Raw genomic sequence first — 21,946 nt, forward strand, 5'->3', positions numbered from 1 at the left:
TCAAAGGCACAGAAGAATCCACACAGGAGAAAAACCTCATTGTTGTCCAGAATGTGGTAAGTCATTCTTGAGGAGAAGCAGTCTTCAGAACCACAGAATAATCCACACAGGAGAAAAACCTCATTGCTGTTCAGAATGTGGTAAGTCATTCTCATGTATAAGCTATCTTCAGACCCACAGAAGAACCCACACAAGAGAAAAACCTCATTGTTGTCCATAATGTGGTACATTGTTCTTATGCAGAAGCAATCTTCAGAACCACAGAAGACAGCACACAGAAGGAAAACCTCATTGTTGTCCAGAATGTGGTAAGTCATTCTTAATGAGAAGCCATTTTGAGAAGCACTAAAGAATCCACGCAGGAGAAAAATGAATGAATGTGGCAAATGTTATACAAGCTAGAAAAGTCTTTATCCACAAGTCAAAATCCATACTGAAGAAACATCTCATTATTGTTCTGAATGTGAGAAACGATTATGTTTAAGCATTCTCCAGTGCCATATCAGAACTCCTACTGGAAATAAACCTTATTGTTTGTTGGAGTGTGATAAGCAGTTCTCCCAACAAAGCACCCTAAACAGTCGCATCGGATGTCACACCGGATAGAAAACTCACCTTTGCCTGGAATGTGGCAAACAATTCTCACACCGTAATTATCTGTACAAGCATAAAAAAAAGTTATACTGGAGAGAAGCCTTACAGTTGTAATGAATGTGGAATGTGATTATCATATAACAATTCTCTTCACAATCATAAAATAATTCATTCTGGTTAGAAACAAAGCTGTTCCTACTGTGGCAAGCTTTTTTCAGACAGCAGCACTCCTAAAGTCCACGTGAGAATTCACTCTGGAGAGAAACCTTATTGCTGTCCAGAGTGTGGCAAACGATTGTCGTGTTCAAGCGCACTTAGGTGCCACAGAATGATCCACTCTGGAGAGAAGCAGTACACCTGTTCTGAATGTGGCAAAGGGTACTCTTCTAGAAAAACTTTTTGGAGACACACACAAAGTCATATTGGAGTAAAGCCTGTCCCAGAAATAACAAATGATCTATCCATTCGATCCTCAGGCAAAAAAAATGAAGAAAAATCTTCTGAATGCGGTAAAGGACTCCAGTTGAAAGTAGTTAATAAGTACATAAGAATAGTGGAGAAAACACAGAAAGTGGCAAACAGATCGTAGATGTAAGGTAACCTCAGAGCCAGCTGCCCTCCCTGGTCTGTCTTCATTCAGAAGGACTCACCTGAGTGGTGGGATTGTTCTGCGGCGCTCCTGTTAGCCGACATTTCATCAGCTTTCTTTCTGCGTTTCATCTGATAACCAGCAGAGTTAACCAAAGATGAGCCAGCCCTGTTACAATGTGAATGTTCTTGACATTTTGTTTTGCTTTAAATGTTGTTTCTCTTCTTTACTTTGAGTTCTTGGAGGCCTTGTACATTAGAGATTACTAATACATGAGCATTTGGTGTTCATCATGAATTGACAATTAATAAACTTGCTAAATTGTAAGTGTGGCCTGTTGCCATTTTGTAGCTTTATCCTTCTTAGATAGATAGACAGATACTTTATTAATCCCAATGGGAAATTCACATTCTCCAGCAGCAGCATACTGATACAATAAATAATATTAAATTAAAGAATGATAATAATGCAGGTGAAAAACAGACAATAACTATGTATAATGTTAAATATTAATGTTTACCCCCCCGGGTGGAATTGAAGAGTCGCATAGTTTGGGGGAGGAACGATCTCCTCAATCTGTCAGTGGTGCAGGACAGTGACAGCAGTCTGTCGCTGAAGCTGCTCTTCTGTCTGGAGATGACACTGTTTAGTGGATGCAGTGGATTCTCCATAATTGATAGGAGCCTGCTGAGCGCCCTTCGCTCTGCCACAGATGTCAAACTGTCCAGCTCCATGCCAACAATAGAGCCTGCCTTCCTCACCAGTTTGTCCAGGTGTGAGGCGTCTTTCCTCTTAATGCTGCCTCCCCAGCACACCACTGCGTAGAAGAGGGCTTGTCTGTGTTGTTTGGACGTGTTGCACTGTTGCCTCCGTAGAATTAAGTGCCACATCACCGATGCTCGGCCTCACACCCTTCATCACACGTGAGGCAGAATCCAAGATTGCGGATCCAACTGTTAATCCCATTCCCTGCTTTGCCAGTCCCTTGGCTGTGTGTGTATCGAGGTGTATGGCTGAAGCAAACCTCTCCTCAAGGAGTCCACAGCACCGGTCAGATGAAGAACTTGACGCTTTGGGTTTAGACATAAAACTGAGAATACCTCACGGTGGATATGCTGTAGACGAGTGAAAGGGAGTCCGGTGGGGTAGACTGAGGTAATAAGGTAAGTACAGTTAGACACGTTCATAGTCATTTTATGTTTTAATATTTATTTTTTTCCTTTGTAAAACAAGGTACAATATTGTGCTGTTTGTGTAGATTGATGGCTTCTCCTGAACGGTAACTCTTCATTACACACACACACACACACACACGCCTGCTTACCATCACCGTTTTCAAGAACACACGAGGCACATGGAGACTTGACTGTTTCCTTATTTAATTTAGATCAGGGGGGTCCAACGTCGATCCTGGAGGGCCGCAGGTTTTCATTCTAACCATTTTCTTAATTAATGACCCATTTTTGCTGCTAATTAACTTTTTTCCCCTTCATTTTATTTGACTTGCTATTTAAGACTCAGACCCCTTATCTGTTTCTTTTATTACTTAACTAGGGGGCTCCACCCCCTGCTCGCTTCACTCGCCAACCCCTGGTCTTGGGTAACACGTAATACATCCGATAGAGATTGTCTGTCTTGGTAAGTGTTACATATGTATTATGTTCAGTTTCACGATATCTGTAGGTCTATGTAAGATATGTAAATCACAATAGCAGTGTAATTGCTATGTTATGTAGGTATAGATGTGCAGATCTATGCATGAGATATTTTGGAGTGGTTATTATAATCTTAACGTTACATGAATGCCGAACTCTTGAGATGGGAACATAAAGTTGTCCATGTCTAAATACAGGCTCAGAGAGGTAAAGGCTGACTCTGTCCATGGTCTGTCCTTGGGATTTGTTGATTGTCATTGCAAATGCAGCTGTAATGGGAGATTGGCATCGTTTAAGTGAACAGTATTGTTAGCAACCATTAATAATGTATCACTGTAATGTGCTTAACATACGCTGTGTAGTTTGGACGTTTGGCGATTCCGTCCGTATAATACGGAGCCTTCGTTTATTCATATTAAACCTGTGGTGTCGTGTGTGTGTTCTCTGTGGTTGTCGTTGTAGGCACATGTACCCTCCGTATTATGTCGGGTTTGACTATGCTGTGGTTTGTGGATGTTTGGGGCCTCCGTACTTTCTGTGGTTTGACTGTGGGGCGGCACGCCGAGGCCTCTTGCGTGTGTTACCTCCGTGAGTGCTTATAATATTGTATTACTGTAATGTGATTCACATAAGCTGTCGAGTCTGGATCTTTGGGGCGTCTGTACTATCCTGGGTGTTTGCTTGCGGTGTTTTAGAAGTGCGTTGTACGCGCCTGCACCTTCCGTACTATGTCGGGTCTGACTATGCTGTGTAGTGTGGACGTGTACGGTTCCGTATTCCTCCATCAGGTCTCATGTCTGTGTGTTCTGTGGTTGAACTGTTAGTAATGTATCACTGTAATGTGCTTCACGTGCTGGACGTTTGGGGATTCTGTCCATGTAATACGGATCGTTCGTTTATTAATATTATACCTCCAGTGCCGTGTGTGTGTTTTATGTGGTTGTCGTTGTCGGCGCATGCGCCCTCCGTACTATCTTGGGTTTGACTATGCTGTGTTTTGTGGACATTTGGGGACTCTGTACTCTCTCCGGTTTGATTGTGGGGCGGAACGCCGAAGCCTCTTGTGTTTGTTTTGTCTGTGAGTACTCATATTATTGTATTACTGTAATGTGATTCACATATGCTGTGGAGTCCGTATCTCTGGGGCTTCTGTACCATCTCGGGGGTTTGCCTGCGGTGTGTTAGACGTGCGTTTTAGGCGCCCGCACCTTCCGTACTATGTCGGGTTTGACTATGCTGTGTAGTGTGGACGGTTAGGGTTCCGTATTGTCTGTGGTCGTCGCTTTATTTCGTATTTCCGTTAGTTGATCTCTTTCGGTTTTGGTGGTGTACCAGAATTCGCTTGCAGTGGTTAGCTATGGTTCAGAAGCGCGTTGTAGGCACCTGCACTTTCCATACTATCTCGGGTTTGATTATGCTGTGTGTTGTTGACCTTTGTGGACTCCGTAGTATTTCCCGTTTCACTCTGGGGCAGTGGGCTGAATCCTCTTTATTGTGTGGCTGTGTCGTTACCTATGGGCGCGTTGCCTCATTTCTTATTTACGTTAGTTGAGCTCCTTCATTTTTGAGCTGTGACTCCTTTGTTCTCGGTGGATCAGACTTCGCTCGCTGTTGGCGCCTGCGCACTATGTCTCCTGCGTCCATGGGCATGCCATGTACCTGCGTCCATATCCGGTTTATTCTCGGTTAGTAATATGGATTAGCAATCAAACAGTAATGAAATACAAAATGACCCGACACATGACCAGATAACCTTTGCTGTCACACAGTATCAGAAAATAAAGAAAGCTGAATGTCTCGGTGACGCTGATCTGCTTTCTGCTGTGGTCAAACGAGAGCACAGCCATGGAATTAAATAACGAGTTCAATTAACAACAACAATCGGCTTCTAGTTAAGAAACTGGTTAGAGTGACACTGGTGGGAGTTTGATACCCCAACTGGTCATATTGATACCCCCTGGCTGGTCAATCGTTGGTTCGCTTCACATCTCATTTTTATTGGGCTGCCATTTTAAGGGAAAAAAGAAACAATTCAGAGGATTCTTCAATTAACAAAGGGAAGGGAATGGAAAAGAAGTCAATTAACAACAGAAATTGGTTACTGATTAAGAAAGTGTCAGGAAGGAAAACCTGCAGCCACTGCGGCCCTCTGGGGTCAGAGTTGGACACCCTGATTTAGATCAGGTATCAGCAAGAGTGAAAGGGAAGGTCTACAGGACGGTAGTGAGACCAGCTATGTTATATGGGCAGGAGACGGTGGCACTGACCAGAAAGCAGGAGACAGAGCTGGAGGTGGCAGAGTTAAAGATGTTAAGATTTTTATTGGGTGAGACGAGGATGGACAGGATTAGAAATGAGGACATTAGAGGATCAGCTCAGGTGGGACGGGAGACAAAGTCAGAGAGGTGAGATTGTGTTGGTTTGGACATGTGCAGAGGAGAGATGCTGGGTATACTGGGAGAAGGATGCTAAGGATAGAGCTGCCAGCAAGAGGAGAAGAGGAAGGACTAAGAGGTTTATGGATGTGGTGAGAGAAGACATGCAGGAGATGGAGGTGACAGAGCAAGATGACGAGGACAGGAAGATATGGAAGAAGATGATCCGCTGTGGTGACCCCTAAAGGGAGCAGCTGAAAGAGGACAAAGAAGATGTTTACCTGAGAGCTGCACCTGACGACGTGGCCACAAACACCCTGGCATTTTTGGAATAGGCAGTTTTAAGGTGTAAGTGAGGTTGGACTTTAGTGTTTTTTAGCCCTTTGCTTATACAGTGGGGCAAAAAAGTATTTAGTTAGCCACCAATTGTGCAAGTTCTCCCACTTAAAAAGATGAGAGAGGCCTGTAATTTTCATCATAGGTATACCTCAACTATGAGAGACAAAATGAGAACAAAAAAATCCAGAAAATCGCATTGTCTGATTTTTGAAGAATTTATTTGCAAATTATGGTGGAAAAAAAGTATTTGGTCAATAACAAAAGTTCATCTCAATACTTTGTTATAAACCCTTTGTTGGCAATGACAGAGGTCAAACGTTTTCTGTAAGTCTTCACAAGGTTTTCACACACTGTTGCTGGTATTTTGGCCCATTCCTCCTTGCAGATCTCCTCTAGAGCAGTGATGTTTTGGGGCTGTCGCTGCGTAACACAGACTTTCAACTCCCTCCAAAGATTTTCTATGGGGTTGAGATCTGGAGACTGGCTAGGCCACTCCAGGACCTTGAAATGCTTCTTACGAAGCCACTCCTTCGTTACTCGGGCGGTGTGTTTGGGATCATTGTCAGGCTGAAAGACCCAGCCATGGTTCATCTTCAATGCCCTTGCTGATGGAAGGAGGTTTTCACTCAAAATCTGACGATACATGGCCCCATTCATTCTTTCCTTTACACGGATCAGTCGTCCTGGTCCCTTTGCAGAAAAACAGCCCCAAAGCATGATGTTTCCACCCCCATGCTTTACAGTAGGTATGGTGTACTATGGATGCAACTTAGCATTCTTTCTCCTCCAAACACGACGAGTAGAGTTTTTACTAAAAAGTTCTATTTTGGTTTCATTCCTCTTCTGGATCATCCAAATGCTCTCTAGCAAACTTCAGACGGGCCTGCACATGTACTGGCTTAAGCAGGGGGACACATCTGGCACTGCAGGATTTGAGTCCCTGGCGGCGTAGTGTGTTACTGATGGTAGCCTTTGTTACTTTGGTCCTAGCTCTCTGCAGGTCATTCACTAGGTCCCCCCGTGTGGTTCTGGGATTTTTGCTCACCGTTCTTGTGATCATTTTGACCCCACAGGGTGAGATCTTGCGTGGAGCCCCAGATCGAGGGAGATTATCGGTGGTCTTGTATGTCTTCCATTTTCTAATAATTGCTCCCACAGTTGATTTCTTCACACCAAGCTGCTTACCTATTGCAGATTCAGTCTTCCCAGCCTGGTGCAGGTCTACAATTTTGTTTCTGGTGTCCTTTGACTGCTCTTTGGTCTTGGCCATAGTGGAGTTTGGAGTTTGACTGTTTGAGGTTGTGGACAGGTGTCTTTTATATTGATAACGAGTTCAAACAGGTGCCATTAATACAGGTAACGAGTGGAGGACAGAGGAGCCTCTTACAGAAGAAGTTACAGGTCTGGGAGAGCCAGAAATCTTGCTTGTTTGTAGGTGACCAAATACTTATTTTCCACCATAATTTGCAAATAAATTCTTTAAAAGTCAGACAATGTGATTTTCTGGATTTTTTTTCTCATTTTGTCTCTCATAGTTGAGGTATACCTATGATGAAAATTACAGGCGCATCTCATCTTTTTAAGTGGGAGAACTTGCACAATTGGTGGCTGACTAAATACTTTTCTGCCCCACTGTATTATTACGGACAGCAAAGCCAGTATTACTGTCAGAGAAAATCACAGGCATTTTACGGAAAAAAATTAATGAGGTAAAAGGTCCCTTGCCATTTAATATAGACTGATCCAACTAATGTTTATGGACTACTGTTGTAGCGCCCGTTGTTGTAACGGGCTTAATGTCTGTAATATAAAAAAACATTAATTCTAAAGCTAATAAGGAGGCAGACAAGCAAAAAACAGGTGGAGGTCCACACGGTCCAGACCTAACCCCTGCAGAAGAGTTGGCTAACCAGCAAAATGCCCATCGCCCTGTTTCTGAGGGCATTCCAGTTGGAAGCTCCTCCTCAGAACCAGTGACAGGATGCAGTGGTCACTTCATTTCAGGTAAAGGATGGTCATTACATATATTTGTCCTCCATGTGTGCCATAACTTTGTTCCATTTAGCCCTCTTTTTTTTTTGTTGGGTCAGTTGCAGGGAATGTCATATCTCTTGAACCTGTGTCTGACCAACGAGATATTGACGAAGGTCAAATATTTGATGAAGACACTGTGTCTGATTATTCATCAGGAGGAGAGCTACATTTTCCAAATAATGTTTGATCAAACTCCACTCTGATCAGTCCCATGTGCCCCAATCACATTTGGAAATCCTGGTAATGAGAGTGTTAGGCTGATTGTGAGATTCTTTATGGAACTGTGGGTGTTTTTACCTGTGTATTACCTACCTGCAATGGCATGAAACGCCTCTTTTATTGTCTGCACACGCAGGTGACCAGGAAACACAATGAAAACACGAAGCAGATGTTTCAGAGCCAAACAGACTTTACGAATTGCCTGGCAAACTGCACTTTTAGATAGATTTTCTGCATCGCCTACAGTATATAAAAAAGTGCCGCTTGCAAGAAACCTCAAAGCAATGCCTACTGTCTGTGTGGTTGTGAGAGCCCGACTTCACCGAGTTTGACTTCGAATATAAGGTGCTAATTAATCTTTGAGGTACAATATTCCCCCTCGGCTAAAGCGGTATCTTTCGTACAGAATTTCCTCCGGGGGCAATAAAGGATCTTGCCGATCGCGCAAAACCCTCTCTATATGAAATTCTCTTCGTATAATTTGCGCACCAATATCAATTGGTCGCTCATTCATGAACGGTGAAGCCCTGACTGAATGAATTCCATGTACAGACACTGATTAAGTGTGTGAGCTAATCCTTGTTTACATCGAACAAACCTGCGACAACACTTCTAGCAAGAGTTTCGAAAAACCGTCAGATCAGGATCAGGCCAAATCGTCAACAATCCGGCTAAACGAGTAATCCACGTACGAAAAATGCCCCCAAGGTCTGAGCACGAGAGTCTCATAAGAGCAAACAGAGAGGAACTGCAGCACGCGAGAGATACGGTAGCTACTACGTCATCACGGAACGCCCACAACACCTCGACACGCCCACAACGTCTTTCATGGGACGCCCACTGCAAGGCTGAACTGCCCGCTTATTGTAAGGCAGAATCACTGAAGCCCCGGCCGCTGTAAGAATGACGGCGATTGGTGTTACTTGGGACAAACAGAAATGTCTTTTAGTCTAAGACTTAAGCTATCTAAGCATTTTAAATTAATGTAACTAATTTCTAAGTACCTTGCCGACAAACGTTACTGTTTCTATGGGAAGCCAATATCATTTAAGATATCTTAAAATATATTTTATGAAATTATAGTTATCTAAAAATACATCTATTTTAAGATATCTAAAAATAATTTTATGATATCTCAATCCAGCGTCTCTTCTACCGACGTTGTCTTTACAGCAGTATCTGCGCACGACACTCCTCATTAAACGTTTTACTATTCAGTGATTCCCAGATCAGTAGCTGATTTGTGTTATTGATATCCAAAAAGCAATGTGAGTAAAAGCGAGCTCAGCATAACTAATCACAACTGTCTTTAAAACAGAATCAGTGCAATCGACAGCGTCTTCTGCAATTTAGGGAAAGCCTCGGGATTTCTGCGTTAATGAGACAAAAATGATGAAAAGAAACTTTGCGAATTCATCCAGAGGTGAACATAAAGATCACTCAAGTACTGACAAGAAGGAACAGCTGGATAAGCACAGCTGGAGCCAAACTTTCAAAAAACATCTGACTTTGTCAGCAACATCCTTTCCTTCTGAATGCATCTTATCAAAGGGGAGTAAATAAGTAGACTTCTGAAGTGCAGCACAACAGAGTAAATCATTGATGGAAATAGAATTCTTGACAGACTAAGCTTTTGTCGTTTCTGTTTTCTTAAACCATCTTCAGTCCCACAATCCCCCGCAGTCACTGACACGTTTAACGTTCTCTGCTCCTCACCTGTCGTGTTACCCAAAGCATCAACACGGAGTTTCATTCAAGGCTTTACTGTCCGTCTTGTCATAAGACACACATGTCCTCTTCATACGTGTTCAATAATAATAATAATAATAATAACAACAACAACATACTGGCAGGAATGAGAAGAAGGTCAAGATGGTAATATTTATGAGAAGAGCCCTCATGGCATCAGGGTGAGGAGGTGCCTTGTCTCCCGTTACGTGAGCTCGTCTGCCGCCCCTCACTTACATTGGCACGCGTTACACTGGGGGGCAAATGCAATGGAGAATACCGACGATGTACACCTTCAGAAGTGCAATAAATTGACTGTACACTGAATCATTGGGTTGTCAAACATAAAATAAAAAGGAGAACATTTCAGATAAACGATGAGTTTTGTTAATTATAAACAACGCAACATAACTATTATATGTGTTGTTACTCTTTTATTTATTGTCACCAAACGTTATCTACATGTGAAATGAATATGGGTAATATGTTTATAATAATTCTGATTAAAATACACTGTCAAAATATATTAATGAACAAACTGAGACACATTATCCTTTTATCACAAAGCGTGTGCGCTGTCATTTAGGACACAATGCATTGTTAACGTCACGCACTCTCTACTGACGCGATGTCACGAAAATAAAGAAACAGCGCAGTCCATGAAACTCACAGCCTCCTTGATTTCTGACCTTATGATTAGTTGTCAATATCATATAAATAAAGTCATTTAAGAAGATGACAAGTCTGCTATAGTCACGTCAATAAACGCTCCATTTAAAATGTTTGCACATACAGAATATAAAACAGAATCTCAATGATGCGGGACTCGCGAGTTGTAACGAATAATATGTGACACTGAGAAATTATAATTCATAATAACGGGAACAAGTAAATACTACGACTTCCTGAAACGGAAACTGTAAACGTAGGCATTTCAATAACTCATTTAGGAGTCTTGTGTGCTCATTTCAGTATCGATTTAAGAGCTCAGTAAGCCACCTGTTGTACTAAAACAAGGGTCTCTAAAGTACGGCCCGCGGAAGAATTGTGTGGAAATGCGCCAATTGGACGAATTTTCCAATGAGAATCCGCAAAACAAAAAACAAGGGGTGTTGATAGAGTTCATTAATTAAAATTGTGTTCAAAATATATTGACATTCCATATTATGTTAATTTTCTTCAAAACCGTACGTCATATAGTATACATCAATAATCTTTTCGTCTTCATTTGGAGAATACAACAACGATACTCTCGTGACAATTAAACCATTTTAACGTGTATATGTCAAACATAACATATTGTCTCCATCCGCCGCGCTAAGAACAGTAGTTCAGTTGTGCGGTGCTCGTTAATTAATTACCCCATTAGGTGACTCAAAGGTAGATAGATAGATAGATAGATACTTTATTAATCCCAAGGGGAAACTCACAACTGTCTCTCAGTAAAGACCCTTGAGGGTCGCGTCGTTGATCCTCCTCTTGTGAAATGTTTTATTTTGTTTTTTCTATTCCTCTATTTAACAAAAAAATTTCACCGCGGACACAGCGAGCGAATCGAGCTATGAAGGGAGGGTTGTGCCGCCGTAGTCGGGCAGGGGGCTCACACCCTAATTATATTGTGTATGTAAAGAGTTTCACTGTAAAACATAATAAGCTTCATATTTGAGTGTTTGGAGACCCTGGTGTTGTACTGACTTTGTATTATACATAAACATAAACTACTGTCCAGTATGCCTAAATGTGTCTTTTCGTTTCTGATCGCCATACGGCACTTCCATCTTGGGACAATTCTCTATAAACAGTTTCAGCCAATCGGCGCCTTCCAAACACGCAGCAGGACAGCGTGAGCCTTCATTGTCTTATGCGGCGCGGCCTCTCCGTTTCATTGTCTTATATTGAGTTGTTAGACTATTTACTGTTAAGTGCTGTTTGAGCTGCCGTTTAGTACAGGGGTCTCCAAACTTTTCGGCACAAGGGCAACATTGGGTACTTTTCAGCGGACTAAAATAAAAGATAAATAACTAGGTATTTGAGTTTTATTGAAAGCAGAAATTTTAATAAACTACTAACAGAGTATGTGAGCTTAAATATTCTTATATTAATGACGACGAACACTTGCAGCAAACTATCATATTTCTATCACAAATTATAATAAAACCATTAATGATGGAACTGTTTTGTGTTTTTAAAATCTTATTAAACTGAGGTTCAAATTTTGAAACAAGTAGCAACTTCAAATGTTCATCAGATAAATTTGCCCTGTATTTTGACTTGATATTTCATTTGGGAAAGCTTTTCTTCGTAAAGAAAGGTTGTCCCAAAAATGGAGAAAAATTTACAAGCTAATTTCTTCAAATTTGGAAACTGCTCAGAGGTCAAACATTTATAAAAAATCAATCAAGTTTCCTTCCTTGTATTTATCTTTAATATGTTCATTTTCCTGAAGTTCATTAATTTCCATTTGAATTTGACTTGGTACATCAGCGACATCACAGTCAAAGGGATTTTGAAACAATCGAATTTCCCTGGCATTGGCATCCACATCAGCAAATCGCTTCTGAAATTGTTGTTTAAGATCTGAAATAACTAAGTTTGCAAACAAGAAACGAAATTCCGCTTCACCCTTTTTATGCAATTCTGCACAGTACGGCATATGAGCAAAGTTACAATCTTTCACCAGGCCTTCCTGAAGTATCAGCTTTGCTTGGAATGACTTGATATGAGTTAATAAATCACAAATTAAGTTATTTTCATCCTGCAACTTTACATTCAAATTGTTCATGTGGTTCACAGATTTTCAGAAATGCCAATTTCCAAAGGGTATCTGATTAAAGTGGTTCATAATAGTTTTTCTCGGTATGAAATACAGCATATCAGTTTCATTCCTGAGATGAAAGACCCTTTCTACAGCTAAGCCATCGGACTGCAGTATAAAATGTCAAGTCAACACTCGGAATCACAATCCTCGAGAAAAGACCGAGGCGATGATGAAGTACATGAGAGCGAATGAAGTTTACCATCGAAATAACAGGTTTGAAGACACAGCTCATATCAGCGTATTCTCCACAGAGTGGTTGTTGGTGGATAACACTGTGAAGAAACATTGGGTTTCATATTCCTGCATCCTCACACCCTTTTGTGATTTGTCCAACCAAAGCCATCTTCATACCAGACATGTTTTGTCCTCCATCAGCTGTCACGCACTGCAGACGATTCCAGTCCAAATTATATTCTATTCATATTTTTTGAATTTCTTTGATGATATCTTCTCCTGTTGTAGTGCCCTGCAGGCTGTGAAGTGACGCTAATTCCTGTGGGACATTAAGTTCATTGTCGACGCCACAAATACTACGAGTTACGAGGTCTTACAGACATCAGTTGATTCATCGAGCGAGAGAATCCCGACTTAAACATTGGGCTTTGCCTACAACTTGCTCGATGTGCTATTTCCCACATTTTCATCCCGACGAGCAACAGCATTTAGCGCAGGTCTTATCATTTTAAACAGATCAAGTTTTTCTGGGCATAACTCAGCCACTGCTTCCATCACACATTCGTTGATGATTTTGCCATCAGTGGTTTTCCTCTTTTAGCCAAAACACAAGCAGCCTTGTAGCTTACCAAGGTTAAGGCTTCAGTTTGCTTTCGTAAATAAGTCTTTATGAGAACGCAAACAACGACATCATGACTCAAATTGATCTGAACGCTCCTTTTCTTTAAATTACGATAACACTGAAGGAGGTTTTGTTACATAATGGCGACGTATATTGTACCCTTACAACACAACAGTGTTTTTACAAATGAGACGTACGGCTTTATCCTTTCACTTCGATTGTATGAAGAAGTATTTTACATCCCATTCTTCATTAAACACACGAAAGAACTTTTCTTTTTCTCATCCATGTTTAAACTATAAAAGAGAATAAAGGTATATCTATGAAATTATTAAAATCACAAGAACTCCGTACAAACAAATATGTGAATAAGTGAATACGCACCTTTAAATATAAATGTATGCGATTACAGTTTGAGTATCACACTGTACCACTGCACATATTCTTATGGACAATTAATTGTAACGACTAGTAACGAACTTCCAAATTCAATTTAAAGATCAGTCACAGCGCCAGAGTGACCTACAGCGCCGCAAATTGACATGTCGATCGGGCCGAACAAGTACGAAGAAATACCGCGAAGTGTACAATTACGATTCAGTATTAAATAAAGTTATGAATAATATAAACTGCCACATACTTGGGGGTTAAAGCACCCCTGGACACCAAATACGTTTTTACTGCACTTTTTAAAGTAAACTCCACAATTCACAAAGAAAAAGTGAAATTTTAATGCAACACAAATTTTTTCATGCAAAGAGCAGCACAAACACTGTAACGCTGATCATTTCACACCCTGCCAATGAAGTGTAAAAACTATAAAACAAACTACTGCAACAATCAATTATTACATGTACAAAGTGTAACTGACACCATGGATGACATTCAGTAAATCACCGAGCCAACTGCGCTTGAACGGGCTGAACACAAACACACGGAGGTCAGCGCTGATGCTGGCAGGCCAGTCTAGTGCAGCGGTCAATCAGGGACAGTGAGGCTGTAGGGGGCGCCAGTGGGCACGAGCTGGCTGCTCAACGAATACACGGCACGGACTAATCAGCTCCAGCGTGCTGGCAAATGGCACTGAGAAGGGACTATAGCCGGCGGTTTAAGGGTTAATAAGTGCCATGAACATGGGAATGGCACTATACAAATGAAATGTGTTATTATTATTATTATTGTATTTATCCTCGAGTTTCTAAATAGTTTAGCAAGTACAGATATAAACTCCTGATGCATATTTTTAGGATGTTACTGTGCACTGGGGAAATTCCAAAGGACTGGAAAATGTCAAATCTTATCCTGTTATATAAAAAGGTGACCAGAGAGATCCAAGAGCCTAATGCACATCACAGGAAAATGAATGGACACAAATATTAAGGATAAGAATGAGCAACACATGACAAGTGCCAGAGTTTCACTGAACAGACAGCATGGGGTCAGAAGAGGAGCTCGTGTTTTACTAACAAGCTGGAATTCTATGAGGAAGCAATAAGAAGATACGACTGGAGTGGAGCAGATGAGATTATTGATCTGGACTTTCAGAAAGCATTTGATAAGGTGACACATAAGAGGGTGGGCATCAAACTAAAAGAAGTGGCAGTTCAGGGTGATGTTTGAAGATGGGTGCAGAATTGGCTCAGACAAGGAAGCAGAGGGTGATGGTGAGAGGACCCTCATCAGAATTGGCCGATGTTAAGAGTGGTGACCAGCAGGGGGTAGTGTTACAGCTGCTCCTATTTTTAATATATATATATGATTTAGAAAGGAATATAACTAACAAGCTGGTTAAGTTTGCAGATGATACCAAGATAGTTGGATTAGCAGACAATTGAGGATCCATTGAATCATCACAGAGGGGCTTGGACAGCAGCGAGGGTGGGCTGATTTGTGGCAGATGAAATTTAATGTCTATACCTTTTCAACAGAATGTTTCTGGCACAAGATAAATACTCAGTCATCTAATGTAAGAATTTGAGGTTTGTTCTGAACACACGACCTGTGAAAGGTGAGCACCTGACTGTTACAGCTTGTGATTTATTTGTATTTTCTTTGCCATCTCTCAGCACCATCTGACATGAACATGAGATCCTGTTACTGTTGAAACATGGCAGAGGTCTAACACTGTGCCATTTATGGGGTCTCTCACTACGGTATATGCATATCACGTTCATGAAGTAGCCCCTCTGCACTGAAGTAAATAAATGACATTAAATCTCATCTGTCCTTCAGTAATTTGAGCAGGGCGGTCCGTGTCATAGAGGCTGTAAACCACTTCACTGCACTTCAGTCCCACCCCTCAGTCCTCCTGTTAAAGTCTCCATTCGTCTGACTCTCTGATTGTTTCTCATTCTCTCCTTTCGTGTTTCACTGCTCAGGATTTCACTGAATGCTTTCTGCTTTTATCTTTTAGATTTCCTTTTTGTATAAATTGCTGTGTAATATTTAGAGTGGCCACAAGAGGCAGTAGTGTGGCGACTGACCAATCAGTGACCCCTTATGTCCATTCATTGTCTTTCTTATCTGCTTTTCAATTTCAGGTTTGTGGACAAGGTGGGCCAACCCTGGACGGGGTGCCAGTCCACTGCAAAGCCACACATGTGCACCCATGTCAAGTGTGTGCCAACTGACCAAGAATTCATTTTGTGAAGATGTTGGAGCTTTCAGGGTACCAAGAGTGACAAATCTGGGGACAACGAGGAGGTGCAGTTTAAAGTTTAATGTGACATCAACTTAAACACCAAACTCTGTCAGTATGGCCGACATCTGACTGACCGGTGAGTCCTCATCTTCAGACATTCACAGTGAATTCATTCTGAAGTGAAGGACCCTTTGAGTGACCAATGGAGGGTCACAACATGTCTGGTGAGTGGACAACACTCCAGTCCCATCTGTCACTCTCTGCTCCTAGACATAGTATGGAGAGCTCTTGAATAGTGACTGAGTCTGTATAGCACCTTTCAGTTGTGCTGATCCAGCAGGACCACATGCCTGTCCTACTTAACAGGTAACATTCAGTGACACTTGGGGACCTCAGTAGTTGTTGGGGTGTCAGCCTGAAGGACATGTGGCTGTGAATCAACAGTAACCCCTGCTGGTCAGACTCGTATTTGTAGGTCTGAGGTGTCTCCGCCCCTCACTATGACACACACACCTGATTGGCTACTCAAACCCAATAATAATGGAGACCCCCCCCTATCTGCATTCTTATCCACAAATTCAATCACAGAGGTACCGCCCCTTCCAACCCACCCATCCTGTAAAATTAATTTCACCCTAAACTACAAACTCAAAGAGGACCTGCGCTTGTGGAGACATCAAGTAACTGGTAGAGGGTACTGGTCAGTGGTCACATGGTGTCAGATGGCTGATTGTTAAACTGGAGTGAAGACCAACACTAAAACCTGGATAGAGGGGCTCAGTGAAGGTGGTGTTGAACCTGTGCAGGAGGGTCATTGTGTGTGAGACGCTATAAAATGACAGAGAGCCAGCGGGGCAGTCCAGATACACACCTATTCTGGTGCTGCAGGGGGCGCTGATTACAGTCGTCTTGTTATTGTGACGCACAGAGCACTGGAAAACAGACCTCTGCAAACTCCAGGACTTGTCGTTGTATCCAAGGCGGCACTCATTGCCCCCTCCTTTCCTGCTCAGTCCTTTATATGCGACTCCAATCTTAATGAAGAGTCCACTGCCCTCCACCTCCCAGTAACAGCGAGTCCCAGTCAGATCCTCTCTGCACAGAACTTGGCACCAGTAGTCAAATCTGTTAGGATGATCAGGATATTCAGTCTCTGTCCCCTCATATGTCACCTTCTTGTTCTCTTCAGACAGATGGAGGTCTCTGTGTGCCGTGTTGATGTCCAGTGTGAGGGGACAGAAGTCTGAAAGGATAAAAAAGAAAACGAGTGAGGAAATCTGGGAGTGTGTAACGGGACTGGGGGTGGAGCACAACACAGACAATTAACAAGAACCAATCAGGAGCTGCGCTGATGAGACACTAATATTAAAGTGGTCATCTGATTGGACAGAACCTGTGGGTATTTAAAATGAAATTCTCAAATCACAATAAATCCGAATCCCTTTTATTCTCCAGTACTTCATGTGCAGGAATCTGACTTGGTAGATTTGGAGCTCCTTATAACTGAACACAACATCACAGACAAATAACAGAAATAGCTGAAGTGAAAAAGACAAACGTCACACCAAGTTGTAGAATAATGCAATTATAAAGGAGATGTGCCGATAGTGATGTGCCGGTGAGAGTGTGAGTGTGTATTCCCGTGTCACACACACATGTCCTCACACTGTACACACACACACAGTCTCTGATAGAACACATGAACACACACAGAAGATGGCTAAGTCACTGCTGGGAGAGGCTGTCGCTCTGGCTAAGAAACTATGGAGGTGTCTGTTAGTTTGAGTTTGAATTGACTGAAGCGTTTGGGAGTTTGTGTGAAGAAGTGATGAGCTGCTGAGATGAGTCTGTGGTGGTCCTTATGACACGGTTAGTGACACAAGATGTCTACAGGTCTGCACAGATGAAGAGCACAACAGACCTCACTACACGCTCTCATTTATTTACAGTGCATCCGGAAAGTATTCCCAGCGCTTCATCACTTTTTCCACATTTTGTTATGTTACAGCCTTATTCCAAAATGGATTAAATTCATTTTTTTCCTCAGAATTCTACACACAACACCCCATAATGACAACGTGAAAAAAGTTTACTTGAGGTTTTTGGAAATTTATTAAAAATAAAAAAATTGAGAAATCCCATGTACATAAGTACTCACAGCTTTTGCCATGAAGCTCAAAATTGAGCTCAGGTGCATCCTGTTTCCCCTGATCATCTTTGAGATGTTTCTGCAGCTTAATTGGAGACCAACTGTGGTAAATTCAGTTGACTGGACATGATTTGGAAAGGCACACACCTGTGTATATAAGGTCCCACAGTTGACAGTTCATGTCAGAGCACAAACCAAGCATGAAGTCAAAGGAATTGTCTGTAGACCTCTGAGACAGGATTGTCTCGAAGCACAAATCTGGGGAAGGTTACAGAAAAATTTCTGTTGCATTGAAGGTCCCAAAGAGCACAGTGGCCTCTATCATCTGTAAGTGGAAGAAGATCGAAAACACCAGGACTCTTCCTAGAGCTGGCCGGCCATCTAAACTGAGCAATCAGGGGAGAAGGGCCTTAATCAGGGAGGTGACCAAGAACCCGATGGTCACTCTGTCAGAGCTCTAGAGGTCCTCTGTGGAGAGAGGAGAACCTTCCAGAAGGACAACCATCTCTGCAGCAATCCACCAATCAGGCCTGTATGGTAGAGTGGCCAGACGGAAGCCACTCCTTAGTCAAAGGCACATGGCAGCCCGCCTGGAGTTTGCCAAAAGGCACCTGAAGGACTCTCAGACCATGAGAAAGAAAATTCTCTGGTCTGATGAGACAAAGATTGAACTCTTTGGTGTGAATACCAGGTGTCACGTTTGGAGGAAACCAGGCACCGCTCATCACCAGGCCAATACCATCCCTACAGTGAAGCATGGTGGTGGCAGCATCATGCTGTGGGGATGCTTTTCAGCAGCAGGGACTGGGAGACTAGTCAGGATAAAGGGAAAGATGACTGCAGCAATGTACAGAGACATCCTGGATGAAAACCTGCTCCAGAGCGCTCTTGACCTCAGACTGGGGCGACGGTTCATCTTTCAGCAGGACAACAACCCTAAGCACACAGCCAAGATATCAAAGGAGTGGCTTCAGGACAACTCTGTAAATGTCCTTGAGTGGCCCAGCCAGAGCCCAGACTTGAATCCAATTGAACATCTCTGGAGAGATCTTAAAATGGCTTTGCACCGACGCTTCCCATCGAACCTGATGGAGCTTGAGAGGTGCTGAAAAGAGGAATGGGCGAAACTGGCCAAGGATAGGTGTGCCAAGCTTGTGGCATCATATTCAACAAGACTTGAGGCTGGAATTGCTGCCAAAGGGGCATCGACAAAGTATTGAGCAAAGGCTGTGAATACTTATGGACATGGGATTTCTCAGTTTTTTTATTTTTAATAAATTTGCAAAAATCTCAAGTAAACTTTTTTTCATGTTGTCATTATGGGGTGTTGTGTGTAGAATTCTGAGGAAAAAAATGAATTGAATCCATTTTGGAATAAGGCTGTAACATAACAAAATGTGGAAAAAGTGATGCGCTGTGAATACTTTCCGGATGCACTCTATGGAGTGTGCCGTTGATGAGCCAAACCAGACACCAAAGGAGAATGTGATCACACTTTCAATGACGGCTTTGTAAAACTGAACGATGATTAGCTGTGAAATATTTAATTTCTTTATCTGGCGTAACAAGTCCAATCACCGCTGTGCCTTCTTAGTGATGTGGTGGTGTTCATGTCCCACTGAGAGTGTTTGTGATTGTTGTGCTCAGAACTTTGAAGGAGTCCACCATATTGACTCCTGAATCATTCATTTCTAGTGTTAGATGTTGTGACTGCTGTTTGTGAAAGTCAATGGCCATTTCCACTGTCTCGGGGGTCTTGAGCAGCAGGGTGTTGAAGCTCACCAAGACACAAGACGAGACCCCTCTTTTCTAGAAGGTGTTTCATTGCAGTTAGTAATTAGACCAATAAGCTGTCTCTTTCTGTTCACTTGGAGGTCCATTTTCCATCTGCAGCAGCATTCAGTGTGCTTGGCTACAGTCCAATGGACCTTAAACTTCTTGATGCTAGTTACTGAGGCCACAGGAACATGAAGCTCTGTGGAGATGGCCTTGTAGCCTTTATCTTGACCATCCTGGGTTGTGACCTTCATCCTTTCCTCCTCTTCTCTTATCCATGTCCAGTGTGATGCACACAATGACTTAGCAAAGCTTTGTGAGGGCTGAGTGACTGAAGACCCCTGTGATTCTCATAGTGGACTGATGCATATTCAATGCTGTCTTTTAACATCTAATGGCTTCCACAAAATTTTTAATGCCATCTTCATTTGATTTAATTCCTACAATGTATTAAGTCATGAATAAATTAATAAAGTTTCTGCTCTATGGAGAAACAAATAGAGGATGTTGAATACTTTGTCAGCTTTAACTTGTTTCACATAAATTTCATTCTTTTTTACTTTCTTGTATGCAAAGTATAGAAAAAGTACAGTAATTATGAAAAAATTCAACCTTGAGATTTTAGACCTTCCTGAGTCTAAAAATAATATTGTTTAGAATTAAGGCTGTGTGTGTGTAAACACGATATCTCAAAAATGCAACGAGATTGATAGATGAAATGGGAAAAAGCCATCAACTTGAAATGGTACTTTACTAAACAAATACTCAGTTTTTTTTTTATTCATGCAGCTGCACAGTCCTATTTATTGAACATTACTTTTATAATAACTGTTCGATATATTATTAATTTGATTTGATTTGTTGTTGATGGTATTTTATTGTACATAATATAAAAATATAATTATTGTCTTGTGGTTTATTCTTCAAATATCCATTCCCATATCAGAGTATATGAGAAAGTCTATGGGAGACCACTCTTGATTTTTTTTTAATCCATTGCTTGTCAATGCATTCGTATGTCCATATACTGTTTTTGTATATCTTAATGGTGGTGGACATTGTGTTTTTATGTGAAGCACACTAAGCTGCTTTCATTTAATGCCATGGATTATTATTATTATATATATTATAAGGGACTGACTGAAGTAGAAAAGCATCGGAAAGGCAAAGAAGAAAAATAAGACAATAGAAAAAGGAGGACGATATGGCATAGTTGGCAGGATTTCTTTTTTATTTCCCATGAGTCCACTTGACACTTCAGAGACTCAAGTCTAACAGACTGCTTTGGTGATTCCCTGTCTTGAAGCTCAAAATCCCATAATGCACCAGTCACAGGACCCCACGTCACTTTCAGCTCATCAGTCACACCACACTCACATAATGCTTTCTGCTGGCTACACTTTCATATCATAAGCCTGGCCGGAGATATTAACAGTGAAATGATAAATGCAATGAATTGACAGACTCACATTGTAAAAACTCCTCTCTGCTCTGAGGTCCAGGAGGCTGTAGGGTGAAATTTGGAGCTTCAGGACCTGAAAATACAAAGAAAAGAGAAGAATGGAAAATGTTAAGATCAGGGCTGTCTGTAGATTAATATTTTTAATTGTGTTTAATCAAACTTTATTTACAAAATTAATTGTGATTAAGCTCACATTACGGTGTATATTTCACAAGGTTTATTGGTATCACTTTAGATTAGGCGTCCATAATTACATTGTATTTTACCATGGAATCACCTGTATAATTACAGAGTAACTAGGTGTTATTACCTCCTGCTTACTGTGTAATGCTGTGGTTAAGCAATTAACAGTAATTGCTATTTCACAATTTAGGTGCATACCCCCTTAGAAAAACTGTGGAAAAACAATTACAATTTAGTACTTAATTATATTGTTACACTGTATTACACAGTAAGTAGAAATTAATAACACCTAGTTACTCTGTAATTACACAGGTAAATTCAATGGTATGTACAGCATAATTATGGACACTTAATCAAAAGTGATTCTGGTTTACTATTATATTCTATGAACCACATCATCAGATCAGGTATAAATATAATAATGTCAGTATTATGATATACTGGAAATAATTCTTTGAGGATATCAGAAATTCCATTTATTGTTAAAATTATGGCAAACAACCAACAGTATTTTGGACATGTCTGTAACATTGCTCAAGGCCACTGTCATCATTATTTAACCTTGTTAACCAGTTGCTAAGGCACACA

At 41.4% G+C, this 21,946-nt stretch overlaps 2 protein-coding genes across 4 annotated transcripts in view; both read right to left on the minus strand.

Annotated features, from left to right (window-relative positions):
• LOC114652431 (gastrula zinc finger protein XlCGF57.1-like) overlaps nt 1–21,946 on the minus strand; it is a 596,652-nt gene that overhangs the window by 100,091 nt on the left and 474,615 nt on the right. The gene's annotated exons all lie outside the window — the stretch shown is intronic.
• The window catches only part of LOC114652542 (tripartite motif-containing protein 16-like), a 225,766-nt gene continuing 219,508 nt past the window's right edge, over nt 15,689–21,946 (minus strand). The window contains exons 8-9 of the mRNA XM_051927834.1: nt 21,183–21,248; nt 15,689–17,031 (exon numbers count right to left, since the gene is read on the minus strand). Of these exons, the coding sequence (XP_051783794.1) occupies nt 16,490–17,031; nt 21,183–21,248 (608 nt within the window). The 3' untranslated portion in view covers nt 15,689–16,489. The remainder of the gene's footprint in view (nt 17,032–21,182; nt 21,249–21,946) is intronic.

The sequence above is a fragment of the Erpetoichthys calabaricus genome, chromosome 5 (assembly GCF_900747795.2).
Source record: "Erpetoichthys calabaricus chromosome 5, fErpCal1.3, whole genome shotgun sequence".
In the NCBI taxonomy this organism is placed as follows: Eukaryota; Metazoa; Chordata; class Cladistia; order Polypteriformes; family Polypteridae; genus Erpetoichthys; species Erpetoichthys calabaricus.